Raw genomic sequence first — 21,115 nt, forward strand, 5'->3', positions numbered from 1 at the left:
ACTAAAGTAACATTAGAGATACCTTACATTTGTGTGCGGCTCTCCTAAGGCTCACATAGTAAGAATGGTTTTCCATATAAGCGGTTTTGAGCTGACCTACTAGAAGAAGAATGAAAGCAGCAATACGTACCATGGGTGCCTTTGGCTCTCTGGCAAGAGAAAGCTCAAAGATCTCGTCTTCGGTGTAGGCTGTGTCTAGGGAGAGCTGCAAGCAAAAGCAAAGCCCACACTCATATACGAATTCTTGTCGCGTCAATAGAGAGTTTAGGCACATGTGGTGACGTGCTAACGCGGGCATATGCCATAAAAAGTGACGCTAGTGGTGACGACGCTGCGTTACGCCAAGACTCGCGCAAAGTTCATTGCGATGAGCGAATGCGTTCGACCTGGCGTGAACTAAGGCTTAGCGTGAACAAGTCGGTAGCGACACTATCATCACGGCGGCATTCTAAACAGCTCTGCCCCCGAGAGCTTACATAGAGTGCGCTCCGCTCATGGCGGCGAATCCGAACAGCGTGCGCGCACACAGCGCCTCGGCAGGAACGGCCGGGCGCGTGCACGCGCAACGCACACGTTGAACAGTACGTGGAGCGTGGCGGGTGCGCACGGTCGACATCTTCATCGCTGTGCAGCCAAGGTCACGATGCGTCTGTCTGGGAGATGCACTATGACGCGCTTATGAAAAACGCGAAATCAACACAGCTCTCTTAGTTAGCCGAGTTACTCAGCAAAAAATAATTAAAAGGACGCAGTGCACGATACAATTATAATACCTACGATTTTTGGTTGTCGGAGGTCTGTTGATCGAACATAGTAGGTGTTAAAATTGCACCTTTGCACCGTGTTTTTTTATTACTATTTTTTTTCAGTTGAAGAGCTGGACTAATGTGAGCTGGGACAACCTATATATGCTCAGCTATATACCGCTAACTGTATAAGCTGAATTTATATTCGGTGACATCTTCCGAATTTGGTTCGAGCTCCGTCCTCAAGACCGCGCTGAACCTGCCCTCTCTGCCTCCGCACTGCGAAGGGACGCAGATGCTGAAAACAGTTATCATCGGCCATGACGTCACTGAAGTCAGCGAACGTAATTTGCTGGCGCGCATATATATAACTTCATCTTTGAAATGGACGATGGTGCATGTGTCACCCTATATTCATAGGTTCTCAGTGATTTATACTATCTTTTTTTTAATACAAGGTCGCGCAGCACAATAATGCTTCTAGCGTATTAAAGCCGATAACAGTTTCTCAATATGGCACCGCCATCGTCTCCTGGTACTGCGGTACTTGACGCCAGAACTGTTTAACGGACGTACAGCGAAAATCGCACCCCCCACAGTGCTTACTGGTGCTTGGAAAGGCATTTACGTGCGTACCTTGAGCGTGTTGATGAGGTCCATGCTGACGTCGAGGGGTGGAGGCGAGTGCTGCAGCTCCCAGAGTTCCTGGAATATGTGCGACAGCTGCGCCATCTTGCGCAGGTTGATCATGCCGTCCACAACGTCCGGCAGCGCCACGTGCACCGAGATCAGGTCCTTCATGTGCACACCACTGCGAAATATCGCGCGATTGACTCACCGGCGGGAGGCTACGGGCGCAGGAAATCGCACTAATGAGTGACAAAGTCGCGGTGCTATGGTACGTTTCCTGTATAACTCGTGAGTAAGTTATGCTGATTCTGCAACCGTTTCGTGTTATCTGCGTGAGGGTAATGTGGAAATTATATAACAACGTTCAAGTTCCGCCCGAAAGATGAAACATTGACGCTGATATGAAACTATTAGACAACTACACGAGCTAAGGTTCGTGGTTTTATCGGCAGAATAACTTGCAGTAAACATTCGCTTACAAATAAATCAAGAAGCACAGTGTCACGCGCGCACAGGCGAACACGCGCAGAACGCGCTCCATGACCGCGCACATTCGCTGTCGCAACGCTGATCGCGTGGAGCGAACATTTAATTTCTTCGTGCTGGCTCTCGCTTCAAAGCGACTCCGAAAGTTGACATTACGCGACCTCCAACACTAGGCGCGCCGGGAGGCAGCGCTCGTGAAACGACCAGCCGCCTCGGCTCGCCCAGGCTTTGCACCCGCCGTGGATTATTTTCAAGCTGCGGCGAGCGGCGCCTATGTGGTCAGCCGCGCGAACGGCCGAGGCAGAGGGGGACAGGCGCGTTCACCTGTACCCGTCCCCCCGCCCGAGCCCGCGTTAGATCACGTGATATCCAACAGGACGGCGAGCATCGAACCACCATCCTCGGCTCACCCTCGCACGCTTTCCTCAAACAGCGCGCGCAACGTGATCTTGTCGCACTTGGACTTTATACGGAACCTCACGGTGACGCCGACTACAAGAGTTCGCCTGGAGTTTCCACATGATTACCATCGCAATAATAAATGAATACATAAAATAATAAATAAATCCAATGACTACTTTCTGTTAGCCTGGTTTACTTTCCGTAATACGGCGACATCCTTCGAATATGAATTTTAGATTACCCCAATATATTAACGTTCATGGCGAAAGAGTACTAAAATTTAATGGAGCTAAAAGTTGGAGCCTGATAATCCTCTACACAAAAGATGGCCGCGATCTTTAACTGCTTTGCATGTTGTTGTTGCTGTCTACGTAAGACCTGTGTTCACATGTTGGAGATGTGGTTCGCGTTTACGTTAATTTGACGCTGAATTTATAATGTTTTTCGCAGCTCAGCTGCGCATCTTCTGTTGTATATTGTGTTCGACCAGCAACTTGTCCCTTAAGTCTATCGGCCCAAGTATTTCTCCGCATATATTTTTTTTTAGTTTAAAATAAATTTTCGGTTACGATGATGAGGATGAGGATGATGATTAACCTCTGATCGATCAATGACTCACAGGATGGGTATCCGGAAGTCACGCGCCTCGGCGAGTGCCTTGCGGTAGTTGCAGAAGTTGCCCGCCGAAGAGAGCAGGGCGGCGAACTGCGCCAGCGTCCGCCTCGTCTCCCCCGACAGGCAGGTGGTCGTCTGGGACAGCCTCGCCAGCGCGCTGTGGTTCAGTCCACCGACGACGGCCATCAGGGAGCTGAAGTTCTGCAGCTCCAGCAGGTTCTGCGGACACACCCACATAGCACATGGATGGATGGATGGATGGAAGGTAGGCGCGTCCCTTTTGAAACGGGGTGATGGCAGTTGCCACCATGCTCAGCTTTTTATTTTTGTTTATAACTGTGTTGTAAGTTATTAAAATTCGCCATTTTCTCTAAATACGTCTTCCTACTCTTTTAACCTTATGTCACCTCTCTGCTTTTGAGCCACCAATCCTCCAATCGCCTTTTGCTAATTTCCACCGCATATTTATTTACATGACTATTGTTATCTCTATAAACCCTAGGGCCTCAGGAAGCGTGACTGTGCCCGCATCGACATCGGGATGGATACCATCACATTTTAGTATGAGGTGTTCTATTGTTTCTACAGATTTACCACACACAGTACGTGTGTCTTCTTCGTTAAATTTTTTTTTTTATTGCTCCGCGTTCTAAGACATCCTGACCTAGCACAACCACATCGAACCAGCGCCCCTGCGGCGACACTTAAGAGTAAGGCATCACGGAGGGATAAACAATGCTGCGTGGGCTCGCGGTAGTGAAACAGACAAGGAAGCGAGGCGCAAGCATTAAGCCCCGTCCTTACTTTTTAACACCGGGGCAGAGTTATGAGTGTGCATTATGTTTCGTATGATCTCCGCAGATGCGGCGTCCCGCTTTTGCTAACAGCGCGGTGCTTATAATCTCGAAGGCCGTGCTTTTATCTGTATCTCGCCCCTGGTCCTCAGCCAAGCCAATAAATGCGCTCCCCACAAGCCTCGATTACATGAAGCCCCTCGAGTTCGTTCTACGGAATTACATTTGGAGCCAAGAGTTAACTCCTCCAAAACAACCGGTGGTGTCGGCTTTGTAAATCAAGCCTCACAAAAATACTTCACCAGTGCTAGTGCTGCTCTTACCTTTAAGGGTTCTGGAAGAATCGGTTGGTAACAAATCTGCTTGACAGTGATAACCGTTGCAATCGTAACTGCCGTCACGCGTAAATGCATGCGAATGGAAGGGTTAGGCGCAGCGTTAAGGCGTTCACACGACGAGTCAAGCAACCAGGCCCATGGACCACGGCGCACTGACTGCCCGGCAGTGTCAAGCGTTAGTGACAGTCGATCGTGAGCAATATTTCTTCAATAAACTACTGGTCTACAATGGTCTGTAGGTCCCGGCTCAGTACCAGAGCTGACCAGGGACGTTTAAGATGGGAAGAGGCCGCGAATGTCCGAACGTGATCAGTTCTCGCCAGCGTATTCGCCCCCGTAGAGCCAACCATGCAGAGAAGGCAGTAGAGAACGCAAACGTACACGTACCTTGGCGACGTCGACGAACTTTGTGACGACGTCTGCTCGCTGCTGCGGCGTGGACCGCGAGAGCACCATGCACTGCGTCCACTGGGAGAGGCCGTTGAACTGCGAGATGGAGCGCTCCAGGCGAGGGTTATCCGCCAGCGTGCCCTGCTCGGCGTACTGTTTGAAGTCCAGGAACTGAAGGAAGAAATTCGTGCGAGAAGACGGGCGAACTTGTGACTTTCCCATACAGACGTCATTAAACTGGTCTAGTTGGTTTAACCCTGTGATGCCCAGACACAGTTTCACACCAAGGAAAATTAAAACAACATGTTTATCTTCATCTATGGTCATGGATAGCACACGTGTACAAGTATGAATTGTTAAGTAAAAACCTAAATATTATAGGAATTACTTAATTACTTATTGGTTCGCTGAACTATATGCGAATGAAACTTCGTTTCAGCGTATGAAAAACCCTATCCTATAAGGTCAACGTACCAAAGCAACTCACCAACGATGAAAGACGCCGTAGTGAGAGAGTGTCTGCGGATCACATTCGACCAGCGATATTTTTTCAACGCGCACGCAAAGGATCGCACACGATCGTTTCTCGCGCTCCAACCGCCTCGAAATGTGGCCGCAAATGGAAGCGGCCACTTCGCGTTCATCAGCAAAACGCCATCGCGAGTGACCGGGTGCAACTGCCATACCGGATATCCGGAGGAGTGACACCAGGGATGCTCAAGTATGTCCAAGGTTGTCAATATCTAGTGATAACCAACCGAAAGTTCAAAGTATAAAAGGGTCAGCCTTTGAGGTGCAAGTCAAACATACAGAACGCAACAGGAGAATAGGGTGATTGCTGAGTTAATGGCAAAGCAATGCGAAGTTGGCAGCACGAATTGACAGGGTTGACAATACGTTCTGCGTTTCCGATCCAAAATGCAGTAACGGTTGAGCAGACGTCATAACACCATCCTGTCGGATCATGTGTGACCTGTCTTGAGCAAGTTCGTCTAGGGTGCAATCGCAACTACAGAATAAACGTGATTATAGTAGGCTTGTGTGAATACCGTATTCGATATTTTCGAATATTAAATCGATTATTAATGCCATTCGATATTCGCTGCGGCTCGATCTTGAGTAATTGAAGCATTCCAAGTAGTCGAAACGAACGAATATGCGCATTTTCCCGCGTATAATAAGCACTTCATCCCCGAAAAAAGTAATCCGCGAAAATAACTACACACAATGTCCAAATCTTGTAAAAACAGTCTCCCGTGACGGCTGCACGAATAGGCCAGGTCATATCTTCGGCCAGCCTGTTGCCCACCTCTTCGCAAGACGGAGAACGTGGCCTCAAGGTGGTTTCGCGACAGCGCGGGACGCACTGCCGTGAAACCGCCTCAAGGCACAATGTGCGCTGCCGTGAAGCCACACCTCAAGTCAAAAAGTCGTATATAATCGGCACCCCGATTTTACCGTTAATTCTTTCTTTAATTTTTTTCGGCTGTGCGCTTGCAGAACAGAAAGCTTTAAGCTCGCGTGTGGCTAGAAAGCACCAGACTGAACTAGCGCAACACAGCATGAACCGCCGGTGTCGCACAGTGAAGCTCGCACTTCGCAGCATCGCGACGACGGACGACGGACGGATACGAAACGCCTCCGTGGCCTCAACCGCCACAAAGCTTTAGGTAGACCGAAATCGAACAGTGAGCGAGAGCGTGTGAACAAATTTTCTCTGCTGCTCAAGTTGTAAAAAATGTTGAAATTGTAATTTTGCATGGAAACGTCTTGCCAACTCACTGGCTACAATTTTTTTAATTGCAGTATGTACCGCAAAGCAATTAATTGAGAAATATAATCAGCGAGTTTTCGTTAATTAGCTGAATATGTGTTTCGATTTCTCGTTCCAGTAATTTCCGCATCTTTGAATAATCCAGCTCAAGGACAATTACGCTATTTGCCACAGGCTATTTTTAAAGATTGCGGGAAACTTACGAATGATCACTCCGCATAGCAGTAGGTGTGCACCCATGAGGCCGCAACGCAAAGACGGGAGCTCAACGGAAGGAGGCGAGGTACGCTTGGCGCGGCGCTTTCCTGCAGAGCGCGGTACTCGGCGGTCCGTCGGCCTCCGCGCGTGACATCGCGGCTCAAGGCACGGTAGCGAGGAAGCACTAATATTTTTCAAAAGGTGAAGCGCAAATAGTGACGGCACACAAGAAGAAATACAGACACGACAAGGCGGAAAGTTACTACAGACAGGACAAGAAGAAATACAGACAGGAAGCGCCTTGTCCTGTCTGCATTTCTTCTTGTGTGCCGTCACTATTTGCGCTTCACCTTATGAAAGCTATGCACCAACTAGCCCCACAACGTGTTTTACTGAAGCACTAATATTATTCCTTCGATCGCGACGGCGATAATGACGCGGTCTATGATGACGATGATGATAACGACCGCGGTTAAAAACCAAGATTGTAACGACAGGAATCACGGAGACAACGACCTCGTACTTTCGACTACTAATCTATAGGCCTACATCTGCGCTAATCTCGGCCCATGGCCTGACACTGCAACTTCAATGCGGACAACTAAAGCGCTGTTGAAGTTCCCGCACGGCACGAGACTAGACGAACGGCTGTAGTAAGGCCACCGTCTAATGCACATAAGCACTCGCCACTTCTTTTCTCATCATCATCAATCCCAGCACTTTCCCTCCCCTCCCCCTCTTCCCCTGTGCAGAGTAGCAGACTAGAGAGCACCAGCTCAGGTCGAATTCTCTGTCTTTCCTATCAATAAAATCTCTTAACTTTATTAACATGAAACCTGATTTCAAACTCAAATTCAAATTGTTTGTTAATCTTTGAAAACACAATAGGAAAGTGTCCAACACTGTTTGGACCCGTAGCCACCGGCTATTCATGGGTCCAGAAAACGAAGCACAATAATGCAGACACTTCATTATGTATAAAATACCAACATAAAATAGTGGGCACAGGGAAATTTACATGAATACAAATGTAAAAGAAAAAGAATGCATAACAAGGAGCAATTGCATCTTACAAGAAAACATCTTACATGTTCACATAATATGGTAAAATAGGATGCACACAACTGGTAGAATATGTTGCATGTGTATGAAGAACTGTCTCGCTGCAGGAGCAAACGTTCGAGCGCATTATTATGTGGTGTGGAAGGGTGTTCCATATTCTTTCCCCGATAAAAGAGAGCCGTCTTTCTCCATATGCGTTGTGTGTGGGCGGGAGCTTAAAGTTACCAAGTGTTACATTTCTAGTAGTTCGACATGATGTATAAAAGAGGGATATATGGAAGCGGGGGTTCAACTATATATATATATATATATATATATATATATATATCGTGAATTAAACTATTCGAAATTTGGCTACGCTTAGGTTGTACAACGAGTCTTTTTTTCACTGCCTCCTTCTTTTCCTTTCGGTCATTGTTGTGTGTGCTCTTCATTACCCTCGCGGGCCGCGTGTTGAGGCCACAGCCACGACGACGAGGAGCACTCACGGTGATGCGCTTCATGACCTTGTGCTCCAGGTAGGTGAGGTGGTCGGCCAGCTCGCGCGGCTCGAGGTGGTCGAACACGAGCGACACCTTGCGCGTGTGCTTGGCGAGCGGCAGCCGCACGGAGACCGCGCGCGCCCACTCGGAGCGCGGCGAGGGCCTCCGGGTCAGGTCCACCAGGTCGGCCAGCACCGAGTGGCCCTCCTGGCGGAGGCGCGACTGCAGCGCCGCCAGCCGCGCCACCACGCCCTCGGCCTCCAGGTGCTGGGGGAACTTGAGCATCCAGTATCTGTGGTCCCGGAGGGAGAAATGCGTCCGGTTGGCTCATAGAGTTTCTCACCATATTACCTGGAGAGAAATCTGGCGGTGCTGCGCTGTGGTATATTGTGACTTCGGATTGGCATCGTTCTCGGAAAGCCAGGCAAGCACCGTTCCGTCTGTCACAATGATTAATCTACTAAAACAGCACGTAAAAAGCTGCTTTAGCTTTATTATTACACAAAAAAAACATCTTTTGTTTAACCATAAGAACTTGTTATTGCATGTACAATTATACGATACGTAAAAAGTATCAGCGGGCCGCTAAAGTTGGAGGACAGATGGCAAGATTTGCGTTCGCTTTGAAACAGTTTGTCGTCTGTTCTTGCTTTTCTTCCCTTCATCATGCATTATACGTGAGTAAAGATGCAATTTGCGTGAATGGAACCATTTTATGAATATTTTACTTTAAGAACGCGTTATTTGTGTAGCCATATTCATGTTTCAGACGAAGCCTCTTACAACACCAGCCAACACCAGCCTCGCAGACACATATACCGTCATTCCCATGACGGCACGGCGCCCCTTAAGAAACTCCCATAGACGGTGGCGCCAGTTTTCCCTCTAGGTGTTATAGTGAGAAACTCTATGGGTTGGTTACTTACTAACTCTAGGTTGGGAGAAGGAAAACGCAGGCGAATGGAGAGATCATAGAGGAATGCGCTGAAACGCGTTCGCGTGCGCGGACAGCACCACACAGTCAAAGGCGGTCGGACAAGCCAATCTTCCTCAAGGAACACATAAGTGTCTTCGCTGCCTTCTAGCACGACGATCGACGGGGACGGTGTTCTTGTAGAGTAGGTATGCGGACAGTGGATGATCATGTAGCCGCCGCAATGCATTGGAGATCGATTTTCTTTTTAGTACGTCAAATTTAGGACAGTGGCACGATAGGTTGTTTGTGGTCTCTTGCAGCGGCAAAAACAACCGGAGAGCTACTGAACTATTATGCGGGAATGCTACGCAGAAAGCCCAGGCGCCCCTCCACATCAAGGAAAATTAAGACAGCTTGTTCATAATAAATCCTGGCCATGAAGAGTACGTTGGTAATAAAAAGCTATAAATTGTGTAAACATTATTATGTAGTTATTATTTAATAATTGGTTGTCTGAACTATCAACTGCTGTAAACTCGCTGCAACGTATCAAGAACGCTACCATGGGATTTCTGCTAAGTTTCCCGCGCTTAAACAATATTTTGATGTACTAAACTAACCGATTTAATAACGATGCGCTGTGCTGTTATTTATGATTACACTAGACAGAAATTCTAAATCAGCTTCAGCTGCCTGTATACATATGTAGGTCACTCTTCTGAATCTCCCTTTCCGCTTTTTCAGCAGAGAAGTTCGGTGGTTATCAGAGAAAACTGACGCCGGACCTAAATTTCGCGGACAGAGCGCGGTGCTTATGACGTAGCCCTTTGATTGTATGGTAGAATATTGCTTACCTGAACACCTGGCACACCTGTGCCTTGTGCTTGTAAATAGGACAGTGCGTTGAGTGCTGCAGGGTATGAACACATGGCAACACGCATCGATGCTGAGTATTGCTGGTCATGTATCTGGTGCGTGTATCAGGGATAACAACGGGTGAGCAGAACCTACCTACAGACAAAAATCGTTCTAGCGCACACACACGCACAGGCGGACGCACGCACACACACACGGATTGTTACAGGTACTTTCTGTAGCCAAAGCACGATATAACAGGGCAATGCCTGGCATACAGGCGAGGTTCGATGGTTCGAATCTCAAATGAACAGCAAGCAGATTTTGTATATACGCGGCCGCAGCCTTGTGGCGCAGACGTGAGAAAAGGATACTGGTCGACAAGGCATCGTGCCAGCTTCTCAGATTTGATGAACCACTGGTGCATGAGGAGGAAGATGTAGGGAAACCGGTTGTCGTCGTCCTCCAGGCCACCGATGGGTACTGCGATCAGGAGAGAGGGATGACGGAAAAGAGGATAACAGGTAAACACTGGATTCATCGGCTTGCTGAAATACCCGCTCATGTTCGTGTGGAACACTTCTCGTGTTATTTAAACGAGACAAATGTGTACAGGAAGGTCGAGACTCGAAGTGACTAACAGTGGTCGAACAAGGGGCTGTCGCCATACCCCTTCGACAAGAGAACTTATCTGTGTCAGGGCCAATGTTTCGACAAGGGGACCCGTAAAGTTTGTCTGAAACGTTGCTTAAACACTGTTGATTCTGGCTACGTCGCAGCATCTGCAACGAAGAAGGGACTAGATACCTTCACGCTGTCGAGTAACGGGTTTCTGCTTGGTCTCTTTTCACGATCAATACGGCTTCGACTGGGGCTAGTTGGTATGGCATCGTTCAGTTTCCTGTTCTGCCAGTTCTGTGTCAGTCTCCTTTTTTGTGCTTCGTGTGACATTATAGCGCAGTAAACAGAACGAGGCTCGTTTCACGATATATCTGTATTGTAAATAACTGATTAATATATAATAATTATTATTTAATTTACTATTATCGTTAACCGAGAGTCACTGAGTTTGACAGAACTGAGTACAAACCAACTAGGGTGCACTGATGCGCTATACGAACAGATTGGACCCATTTGTTGGAACGTATCTCATTCAATCCGAGTACGAAGGCAGCACCTTCCGAGACCGGAGGTACTCGTCATCGTTGCTTTTCCAGTGGGTTCCCGAGGTCACGGAAGAAACATTCGCGCCTCAGCGATGCTTCTGCCTCGGTTAACACCAACTTCGTCAGCTGCGTGGGTTAGCGAATATTCAGAATTTTGGCAAAACGGATCCAATATCGACGAATATCGCTATTTGAACAGTCCTTATTCGTAAATGCGAATATTGCGCAAATAGTTTCGGAATGTTTTAAATCCTCCACTGTGCCCGATCAAAAACAAGAGTGAAGCAGATGTATAAATGTCCCTTGGGCCATCGTAGACATAAAACGCGATGAGTTACATCGCGGACAGCACACTACACTTCGCTAAAGGAGCCACACCTATACGGCTAAATTTACAGCGACGATTAGCACTTACCAAAGACTGCCGAGTACGCGAACAATATTCTTATTTGAACCTAATGCTCCGTTAGCACTTTTTAGCAACCAACGCTTCATAATGTGCAACGTAACGACAGAAGCTTGCTAACGTTGTGAAAATACTGAGATGTGAACATAGTTTAATACTAGTGGCGAAATTAGCGGCCCAGTATTTGAAAACTATTCCAAAACTATTCGATATGCAATTTGCTTCTGGCACTATTCGATTCGTATTCAATTCGGTCTTAAATAACTACTATTCATGCACGCCCCTAGTTTCTAGCGAGGTAGATGCTTAATTGGCTCATGGTTTCACCGTGCGCGTGGCTGTACGCTGCAACGTGATCTAGTCCCACATATCCCGGAGCATCATTTTTGACACACTCAATTTGACACCTCCAAAAGCGGTGGGCAGTTAACGCGGGCCCCGTGGTAGTGCTTATCGATAAACTGGGGCAAATTTCCAGCAATGAGTATTTCAGGAAACCAATTACTAATGAATTAATTCCTGTGGTAATTACATAATTACTCCGAAACATTTCGTTGTTTTTCGTACGAACGTTGTCTACATGATCTGAAGAAAGGTGAACAAGTTGTTCTAATCTTCCTTCATAGTGAATTAAGCTTTGCGGGGCTAGGCACTGGAGCAGCGTATACAGGCTCCTATAAGGTAGGCTTGCGTCGCGGACCTGTATAGGAATTACGTTTCCTCGCGTAGAGACCATCCACTTAAAGTTAGGGCATACCTTTCCAGGACTTATCTGAAATATTTAGTTTTTCCGAGAAGCATTGTCGCTCGGACTTCACTACCTGCGGAAGGTGCGTAACCGGAACAATTTTGATGTGTTTCATGAACATTGCAAATTACAATACATTGCGACTTACAAATACGCTCTTTTCAACAATATTGGAGCTCTGAAGCCTACGCCAGCCAACAGCGCCTGAGATCACGTGTGCACCATCCGAGACGTCGCACAGTGTAGCCACGTGACGCAGCTGCGTGCGGCGTGCAGGCGAATATGTGGCCCGGCGTTTCAAGCGCGCCAAGCAGCGGCCACGACGCCGGTGACGCCAGGATCGCCGAAAATTTGGCCCCTGTACAGCTCAGCGCGTTCGCCCGCAGCGCTGTGGCGATGAGCTGTTGTCGCGACGCATGCGCGCACGTGCGCGGCAAGGCTTTTTTTCGTTCGGCAAAGGCGCGCACTCGGCGCAATCTCTTCACCCGAACTCTATCGGCCAGCACGCTGCCGACCCGCCAAGCTAGCGCGCTGTGCACTCTGTTCGATCAGCTCCGGCGTGAGACGATTCCCGCACCGGCCACGTGGAAGCGCGCCGAACGGCGCCAGTCACGCCGGCTGCGCGGTGACGCTAGACTGTGTCCGCGAGGCGCCGGACTACGTCCGCGCTTTGAGCGCGCGCCACAGTCTTCTGGAACAGCGCAGAGACTGGCGCGTTCGTTGCGGCGTAACTGAGCTGCAACCGCGTTCCTCCAGTCTAAATCCGACCGCAATATAAGAACTGTGCGTGGTGTGCGAGCGTGGCCGAGACAACGTATTCAGAAGCTCCGACGCTGAGGCAAGGAAGCCCGACGCTCGTGTGCGTTACTGCGCTTCGAACCAACACCGTCTGAACCATCGTCGCCCACTGCTCGTGTTCTGACCGTCGTTCTCGTTTTGTGCTTTCTGTAAACATGAAATGCGAAGGACTTGGTGGCCAATAGGCGCATCGGAGTGCCGCGCAGGCTACGCTGGAGAACCGAAAGTGTTTCTTTGCATTGAAAAGAAGAAACCCGACGGATGAAATGTGCTACTTCCAAGTGAAGATTAGCAACTAAGCAGCAATTCAAGGGTGAGTAGCCCTCTCACCACGCTAATCATTTGCCCTGCAAAATACATTAGTCTGTGTGCTCTACACGCCTAACGCCGAACATCCTGTCATGTACTTCAGAAGGATATTGTTTGCTGGTTAAGATGGTATTTCATTGCTCGTGCGAGCAGCGCGAAAATAAGACTTTATACAACGGTAAAAGTAAGACTAGCGCTCTGTTGGGCTTACCTTTGTATCACGTATTGTTCTCGCGCTACTCGCCTCAACAACACCGTGTCGCGGTTGTCTCGACAGTTTTGCATATAACTCCTCGACGCGATGTGTTCAGTTCGGCATCTCGAAGGAAGTTCTAGGTATTCAAGTGTGTGACCTTTCCTGTTCTTTTTCTACCAAATATGCTAGTGACGAAGCTTGTAAATAACAACACTCGCACTCACCTCCCTCGCCATACGCTATGGGCCAAAAAACTTCCCAGCATGCAGCGATATTCACCACAACACCACTCACGTTTATGCTTAACCAGGCGTTCTTTCTTTCTTTCTTTTAACGTTAACATATTTTTTATATGACATGTGCTATATATATTGCACAAAAATACTCATTGAACTGGATTACGCGAAGAAGCGGACGTTGCTTTCACAATAAATAAGAATGCATAATTGACAGTGCATTGAGCCAGTGATTTCACAAGGCACATCCACTTGGAGTTAATTTCTAAACTAGCAAGAGTTCTTAGATAAACGCAGTCATACTTGCGGTAAAGGTACACTGTTTTTCCGCTTACTCCTTTAATAAAGCACCTTTTTTAATATATTCAAGCTAAAAGAGTTATCTAGAACACTAATGTATTTCGTCCCAAACTTTGGGAGCGTACATCTACAAGTCGAAACTGGTGTCCTCCGAATTCACTCCAAGTGGATATGACTTGCGAGCTCATCGGCTACAATTCTTGCTTTTTCTTTTCACGAATTCGCCCAATAAAAAGTTACAGGCTTGTATAAGGTATAGCCATTCCACTCCACTCGATTCTGTGCCACTCTTGTCATCCACCATGCACAGACCGCCGATTCCTGAAGAAAACGCGTAACAGCACTGGACAACGGGACGTGACTGCGACAGACGAAGCGATGACTTTGAACCAACATTTTATTGCCCGCACGACAATATACACAGGGACGTGAATAGGCAGGAGAAAGAGGGGAACACGCCCCGTTGTCCGGCGCACTTACTCGTCTTCTTCAGAAATGTGCCAACCAGCCAAAGTTAGCACGTCATTGCCGCTGATTCCGTTGATAACGCAGACGGAGCGCCGCGCTGACCACTGACGAATCGCGACAAGGAGTGACATAGCATCGTCGTGTCATCCGAGTCGTAGTTTTTCTTTTTTTCTAATGCAAAGTTTCATCAATCATGATTCGTCACCGTCACTGCAACGCGACAACATCTAACACGCGAGCCAGCGTTCTTTCATATCGCTCAAAATAAGGCCGCCCATACTTTGTCTGAATCCGACTTTTACGCTGCGCATGTTCCCCAACTACCCAGTGTACTTACCAGATGTGCAAATTGTGAAAGCGTAGAGAGAAACCGGAACGATGTTTTCAGCTCCTTGAGTATACGCTCAGCTCGTGAAAAATATTCACCTAATGGACTGCCGTGATTAGATGCATGTGCTGCTGGTTTGGGTACAACATATTCTGATGAGGGCACAAATGGATTCCGAAAGCCGGGCTGGGTTTTCTCTTTTCTCTTCTTGTCACCTGGGTTGCTACGGCGCGCCACTTGATAGTGTATATCCATTCTACAACCTACCTAGTCTTACCTAGTGGATGGGGCCAAATCTGCGTTGCAGAGAACCACCAAGTCAACATTCTCTCCTGGGTGCTGTATTTATTCCCTTCTGCTCGGTCATCTGTGATTAGCTCGAGCACCGATCTGTCAGCTCGTTGGCCTGTGTAGGCAACCTTCGCTTACAACGCAACACATCATGTCTTTATTACGATTATTATTATGTTATTATTTACGTCACTGATGGAGCAGGAGAAAATAAAGGCTGCTTTAAGAGCTTGACTGGCACTCTCCTATCTCCTGGATACAGCAGCTGGCACAGGCGTTTTAAAAATATACAGAACGCACTCGCGAATGCGAAAGCAGGACCTTGAGGCTTTAAATAAACATATACGGTAACCATACATACTATATCAGTATTAAGCAGTCAAATGTGCAACGAACGCCATACACAAGATGTTGCCAGTCCTCTCTCATTTGGTTTACAATGTGGGGGCACTCACGGAAGCAGTCGATGAGGAATCTGAGCGCGGCGTCCAGGGAGGCAGCGCGGAGCGAGAAACCCGGCACGGCGGGGTTCTCAGTGTCCCAGATGAGGCCGTCCCGGGCAGGGCTCCCTCCGCTGGAGCCCATCGATCCCCCCTGGGGTCCCATCACCCGAGGCCCCACATGGCCGCCGGCCGCGCTGATGCTGCTGCTGCTGCTGCAACGGCCGCCGGGTCAGGACTCCTCCTGGCAGCAGCAGCCACCGCCGTCTCTGCTTCTCGAGGTCTCACAGGTCGCCGACTCTGAGCGCTGCGTGCGTCGTCGTCGGTCAGTGACGTCACGCGAAATCGCAACCTCCACGACCATGGACGTGGGATCGCGTTCCGCTCGCTGCACAGGTAAACACTGGACGAGCGACTAGCGCACATTCGTATTCTGTAGGTTTGGGGGATGATCGCGCTCGAGCGTCGTCTGCTGCAGTCGCCTGTCTGACCGCAAGTCAATGCGCATGCGCGTGAGACCACGTGTTCCGTCATTTGCGAATTACGTGTTGAAGTGACGGTAGCAGACGACGCCTGAGCGCAATTACAGAGTACATTCGCTAAAACACACCCGCCGTAGCCGCCTACGACTGAACCTATAATTCACGAAAGTGCGCTAGATACTCTGCAGTGCGCTCTGCCTGCATCAAACGACACGTGCTCCCACGTTCGTGGTCATAAAGCTTGTGACTACAGCAGGCACGTACCCAGCATTCTTTTTCGGGGGGGGGGGGGGTAGCTCTTCCTATACAAATGAGGGGGGGCGAGGTAGCTCTACTAGTACAAATGTGAATAATGCTCACCATTTGCCTTAAAGACGGGTAAATCTGCAAAATAGAACTGAAATAAGGTGTACCTCACAAGTACGCCTGTGAAATACACCGCTCCTTTACTTGGCAAACAAGGAAGCACATCAAATGGACTCGCGCATGACAGAAGCGCAGGAAGAACGCTGCCAAAAACAAGTAAACAAGCAAAAGTAAAAAAAATGAGGAGTTCTAGTAGCGTTTCTTGAATTAGCCCTGGAAGAATTCTGGAGAAATATATGTTTGCGGGACAATCACAGTTCTTTTGTATCCCTCGTTTACTGCTCTACCAATTTAAGAGGAAGCTTTAGCTCGGGTGCTCCTATCTAAATACATGTAAAAGGAGAATTCGTTTTTCTCGGCAACCACTGCACCAAATTTGACGGGGTTTGCTGCATTTAAAAGAAAAGCTTAAAATCTAGTGACTGTTGGTTTCGAATTTTCGATTTAGGTCGTCAAATTTTTATAAAAATTTGGCGAAAATCGCAAATTTTCAGAAAACGAAACTATCAAGTTTACAGCTCCGTAACTCAACAAGAAAAAATGATATTGCAATTCTGTGAATTGTACCTGATAGCACATCTAAAGCGGACAAAATTGATACGCTACACATGAACCTCAAAAAATGGAGTAATGTGTAATTACAACTTTTGCAGAACCTTCGTAAACAACGTAACAAATTCACGTCAGATGTAAACTGACACATCAAATTTGTCCGCTTTGAATGGTCTAATGATTGCCGTTTACAGAATCGCGATATCTGTTCTTGATGCAGAGCTATTAGCTTGTAAACTTCGTGCTTCTATTTTTTTCAAACATCTGAATTTTTGAAAATCCTTGTAACAAAATTCAAGCCCTAAATCAAAATTCCGCTTCCAACAGTCACTAGAATTTAACTTTCTCTCTCAAATGCAACAGATTTCATTAAAATCGGTCCAGGGGTTATCTCAGAAAAACGTTTTTGCGTTTTTACATGTATTTGAATAGGCCGCGTCGGAGTTGGGCCCGAGCTAAAGCTTCCTCTTAAGTGCTAAAACCGACCAGTGTTGCATATTTGGGAATTTGCGTAGCGATGCGTGGTCACCAGTCCCGTACAACCGCGTAGAGCTCAGGACGCTGCGGTTCTAGACGTACTGCGCCCACCGCAGAAGGTTAGAAAAACGCTCACATTAGCACAGCAGAGAAGTGACTACGTCAGGCGGTTCCACTAATAAACTGTAGGAGCGTGATTCAAAACACACGGAATTATTCTCCACTTCCGGCGGCCTTTCCTCTACTTTCTTTTTAAATAAAGCGATGTTGATCCATAAATATTTTCACAGACAACAGTTAAATTTGATAATTTTCGCTTTTCCTTCCTGTTTGGCTGTTGCCTCGGCTCTCTCCCTTAGTAGAACGCTCAATTTCTCAACTCTTTGCGACACTTCTTTCCAGTTGACAATTTGGCACGAAAAGTGCTGTACAATTAGGGAAAAGCCAGACGAGGTAACGGGTCACAATCATATTGTTTATGGTTTTACCGGTTATTGCAGGGTCTGATGATGGACGCTGTTTCGCAATATCTAATTTTCCACCTTATCTAACCCATGTCGCGGTTATATGCTTCCGAGGATCTGCCAGCGTCGCGGCGAGCAGTGACTCGAGGAAATAATGAAGCAAAAGGAAATGTTTAACGCAAGTGGCGTTTTCTCCGGCCGCAACTCGTTCCACGAGCATACAGACCAGCTCACTACAAACCGAATCCCTTTCCTGGTCCCTGGATCAGTCTAAACAAAGAAGGTTGAACTAACAAAGCAACAGCAATGCGCGTGATCGTTGAATAGATGGCGACAACTGAACTCATTTCGAGTTAATCGCGCGGGCACCAAATCCATGAGAAAACCGGCCTTCACGCCCCAGGAGATGCCGATAACTACCGCCATCCAAAAGGAGTGAAAAAATTGACAACCATTCCACTCTGTGAAGATGGAAATGCAGCGAGAGCTGACGACAGTCAGAACTCTCAAACGAAAAGCAAAGTGTTTCACCCACGTGTGGGGAGTGCTTAACGCCTGCTTCACCTCCGCCGCGGGTCGCCCCGATGGTAGTGCAATGCCGGGTCGAACCGCGGCGCAGGTGAAGCAGGCATTAGGCACTCCCCATACGTGGGCCGATCCTGAAGATAGTGCAATACTTAGCCCACCCGCGGCAGAGGTGAAGCAGGCGTTGAGCGCTCCCCATACGTGGGCCCACCCGAAGATTTCGAAGAGCGCGTTACAGGTTCCCGAGCCCACAGGGGTATGTGCCATTGAGCTTGGACTCTTTTTGCACTATCACCAGGATCGGCCCACATGATTATTTTTTCTGTTGATGGATGACGAAAAAACTATGCAAGGTTAGTCATATATAGCTCTCGCCGCAAAAGGCATCAAAATGTTGACTGCCGAATAGATTGATTTGTCAGCGATGAAGGAATGTGTGTGAGGAGTGGTGGTGTGGGCGGGGGGGGGGGGGGGGGGGGTAGAGGGGGGTATGCCGGTTAATTTCGGGGGAGAGGGGGCCCGGGCCTCACCGGGCCCCCCTCTGGGTACGTGCCTGGACTACAGTAGGCGTATTTTCCGCTGTCTATCCTCGGAAAAACAATTTTATGTCGCACGTATTGAGCAAGAGAAAGCTGTAGCGGGACATTTTCATGTCGCTCTACAATTTGATCATTGACACTTTTCATCTAATTACAATGTTTGAGAAGTTGATTATTTAATTCAGACAAATTATCTAATTAGACGAAATTAAAAAAGTCGAGTATCTCCAAATAGAGTATGTCCAGCTATGTGGCAACTGCATATTCAGTTAGGTAGGAAACCCTGTATGTAGGCAGTTGCTATGAGCATGGTTTACTACAAAAATTACAAGACGAAACTCTGGCGCTGAGGTCGTTCAGCTACCACTGGAATAATCGTGGAAATTATAATCTAATCAAGTCTAATGTTTGTGCCTGTGGCTTCAGGCGCTCGTGTTGCGTTATTTTTGAAGCTTTATCTTTCGGAATTTCCAAGCTATCTACATTTTCTACGGACAGCAAGGTAAGAACCCGCTGCAAGCATGCATAATGACGAAAATTGTGGCACTTATGACGCAATATTTTATTTAACACGGTCAGTTTGCCAAGTCACAAAGCCGTCTCATTCTGCGAGGACGAACATTTGGCCAAGTTCATGTAGTACTACTCATCATTCTTGTGCTGAGTTAACCGCCTCAGTTGCATCTTCCGTAGACAGTGAGCCATAGTTCGTTCTTGGAATTATTGTAGGAAACTACATGGTTGCGAGAACATTTTAAAGCTACAATTGTGGGGCACTGTTGCTGCCGTACCGCAGCTTCGCGGTATTGACCGTCACGTAGTTATTGCAAAGGTAAAACAAAATTAACAAAGTTTGACGAAGAAAAAGTACCTCACGCGGTTTCGTAAAACACTCACGCCCCCAAAAAAATGCGGCACCAAAGGTCGCATTTTGTTACGATTAAATTCGCTTTGCGTTGTTTTGACATCCCTAGCGCAGAGCGTTCGGTCCTAATGGTAGCCAACGACGAAAATATGGAAACCGGGATGCATCCTAACAAAAGATTGTCACGTGTATGCTGCAATGATAAATCAGTTCTGCGGAATCTAACAAGGTGGAGAGAGGTTCGTGAAAGGGAAAATTGTCATCCCAGACCAGGGCGACCTTTTCCTTAACTGCGAAGCTTTCTTTCGCAAAAATCCGCACGAATTTCCTTTGTGGCTTCGTGCTATATACATTCGGGTGGATGACAATTTTCCCTTTCACGCTGTAACGATCCACAACACTTTCAATTTGTTTCGCCCTTCCTCGATGACTCGGACACTGTGTTTACGTATAAACGGGATCGGATGCTCGAACGATAAAAAAACAATTGACTACTAGAATAATTTGTCGCGGAATGGCGTCCGCATGCCCTCCCTTGCCCGCCCACACGGCCCACCATTCGAATTCTGCTCCGCATCGCAGAAGGAGTCTCCTCCTTAAGTCTCCTCTCGGGATACCTGCACTTGTATGCAGAGCCATCTTACGCTTCAGTCCATCTATTAACACCCTGCGTTCACTATCGGATTCGTAACGCACTAGCGAATAGTGGTCAATGTCCACCGAGGCACTCACAGCTTGCACACCCGACGATGACGCGCGAGTCTCCGATGGCAGGCACAGCAACGCCGACGCACTTCAGCTACAGCCGGTCCCGAAAAAGGAGGAGCTGTGTTGTAGCGAAACGCGACGCCGGCGACGGTGCAGCGCACACAGCGCAGGTGGTGAAACGAGCGCGGTAAATGCGAGCGGAAGTTGTCTCCGGAAGTGCCATACCGTCCCGGCAGGTGGCTTGCGCAGCACGTTTGATTGTTTTCACACCTGTCCACTTTCAGCTACACTATTCTCGGCGTTTGACCTAATGACAGAACGCACACACACAACGTATCCAGTGAACACGTGTCTATAAGGCCGCCAATCAACGGAAAGGAAAACGACATACCAACGAGAAACAGCGTGTCGTTAATTGGCTCATGTAAGACTGTCGCTTTAGAAAAATTACTTTCAGTGAGCATTCTGCAAGATGCTCTGTCATTAATACGGCACTTTAGGTGCTTGCGGCACGGAATATCTAGACAGTATTTATTTTCTACCATACTTTGATTTCGTACATAAAATACGCGGAATTACCTACACGAGAGCCTATGTACGCTAATAACCGCTACTTCAGCCTGCGTGCTTGCAGAAATGTTTATGGAAAGCGAATAAAGGAATTTAGTGAGGTTATAATTTCGAATGCGATTTCGAGGGATATTAAAATGAATAACGTTTTACCAGCGCTAAAAGAGTTATTAATAAATATGGGAGTTCGTAC

At 47.8% G+C, this 21,115-nt stretch overlaps 1 protein-coding gene across 3 annotated transcripts in view; it reads right to left on the bottom strand.

The window, feature by feature from the left end:
* LOC126545152 (ras guanyl-releasing protein 3-like) overlaps nt 1–21,115 on the bottom strand; it is a 56,157-nt gene that overhangs the window by 7,922 nt on the left and 27,120 nt on the right. For all 3 annotated transcript variants that reach the window (XM_055078269.1, XM_050192912.2, XM_055078268.1), the window contains exons 3-10: nt 15,390–15,681; nt 10,063–10,171; nt 9,688–9,801; nt 7,924–8,209; nt 4,399–4,572; nt 2,884–3,098; nt 1,383–1,557; nt 131–205 (exon numbers count right to left, since the gene is read on the bottom strand). In XM_055078269.1, the coding sequence (XP_054934244.1) occupies nt 131–205; nt 1,383–1,557; nt 2,884–3,098; nt 4,399–4,572; nt 7,924–8,209; nt 9,688–9,801; nt 10,063–10,171; nt 15,390–15,540 (1,299 nt within the window). In that variant the 5' untranslated portion in view covers nt 15,541–15,681. The remainder of the gene's footprint in view (nt 1–130; nt 206–1,382; nt 1,558–2,883; nt 3,099–4,398; nt 4,573–7,923; nt 8,210–9,687; nt 9,802–10,062; nt 10,172–15,389; nt 15,682–21,115) is intronic.

The sequence above is a fragment of the Dermacentor andersoni genome, chromosome 10 (genome assembly GCF_023375885.2).
Source record: "Dermacentor andersoni chromosome 10, qqDerAnde1_hic_scaffold, whole genome shotgun sequence".
Classification (NCBI taxonomy): domain Eukaryota; kingdom Metazoa; phylum Arthropoda; class Arachnida; order Ixodida; family Ixodidae; genus Dermacentor; species Dermacentor andersoni.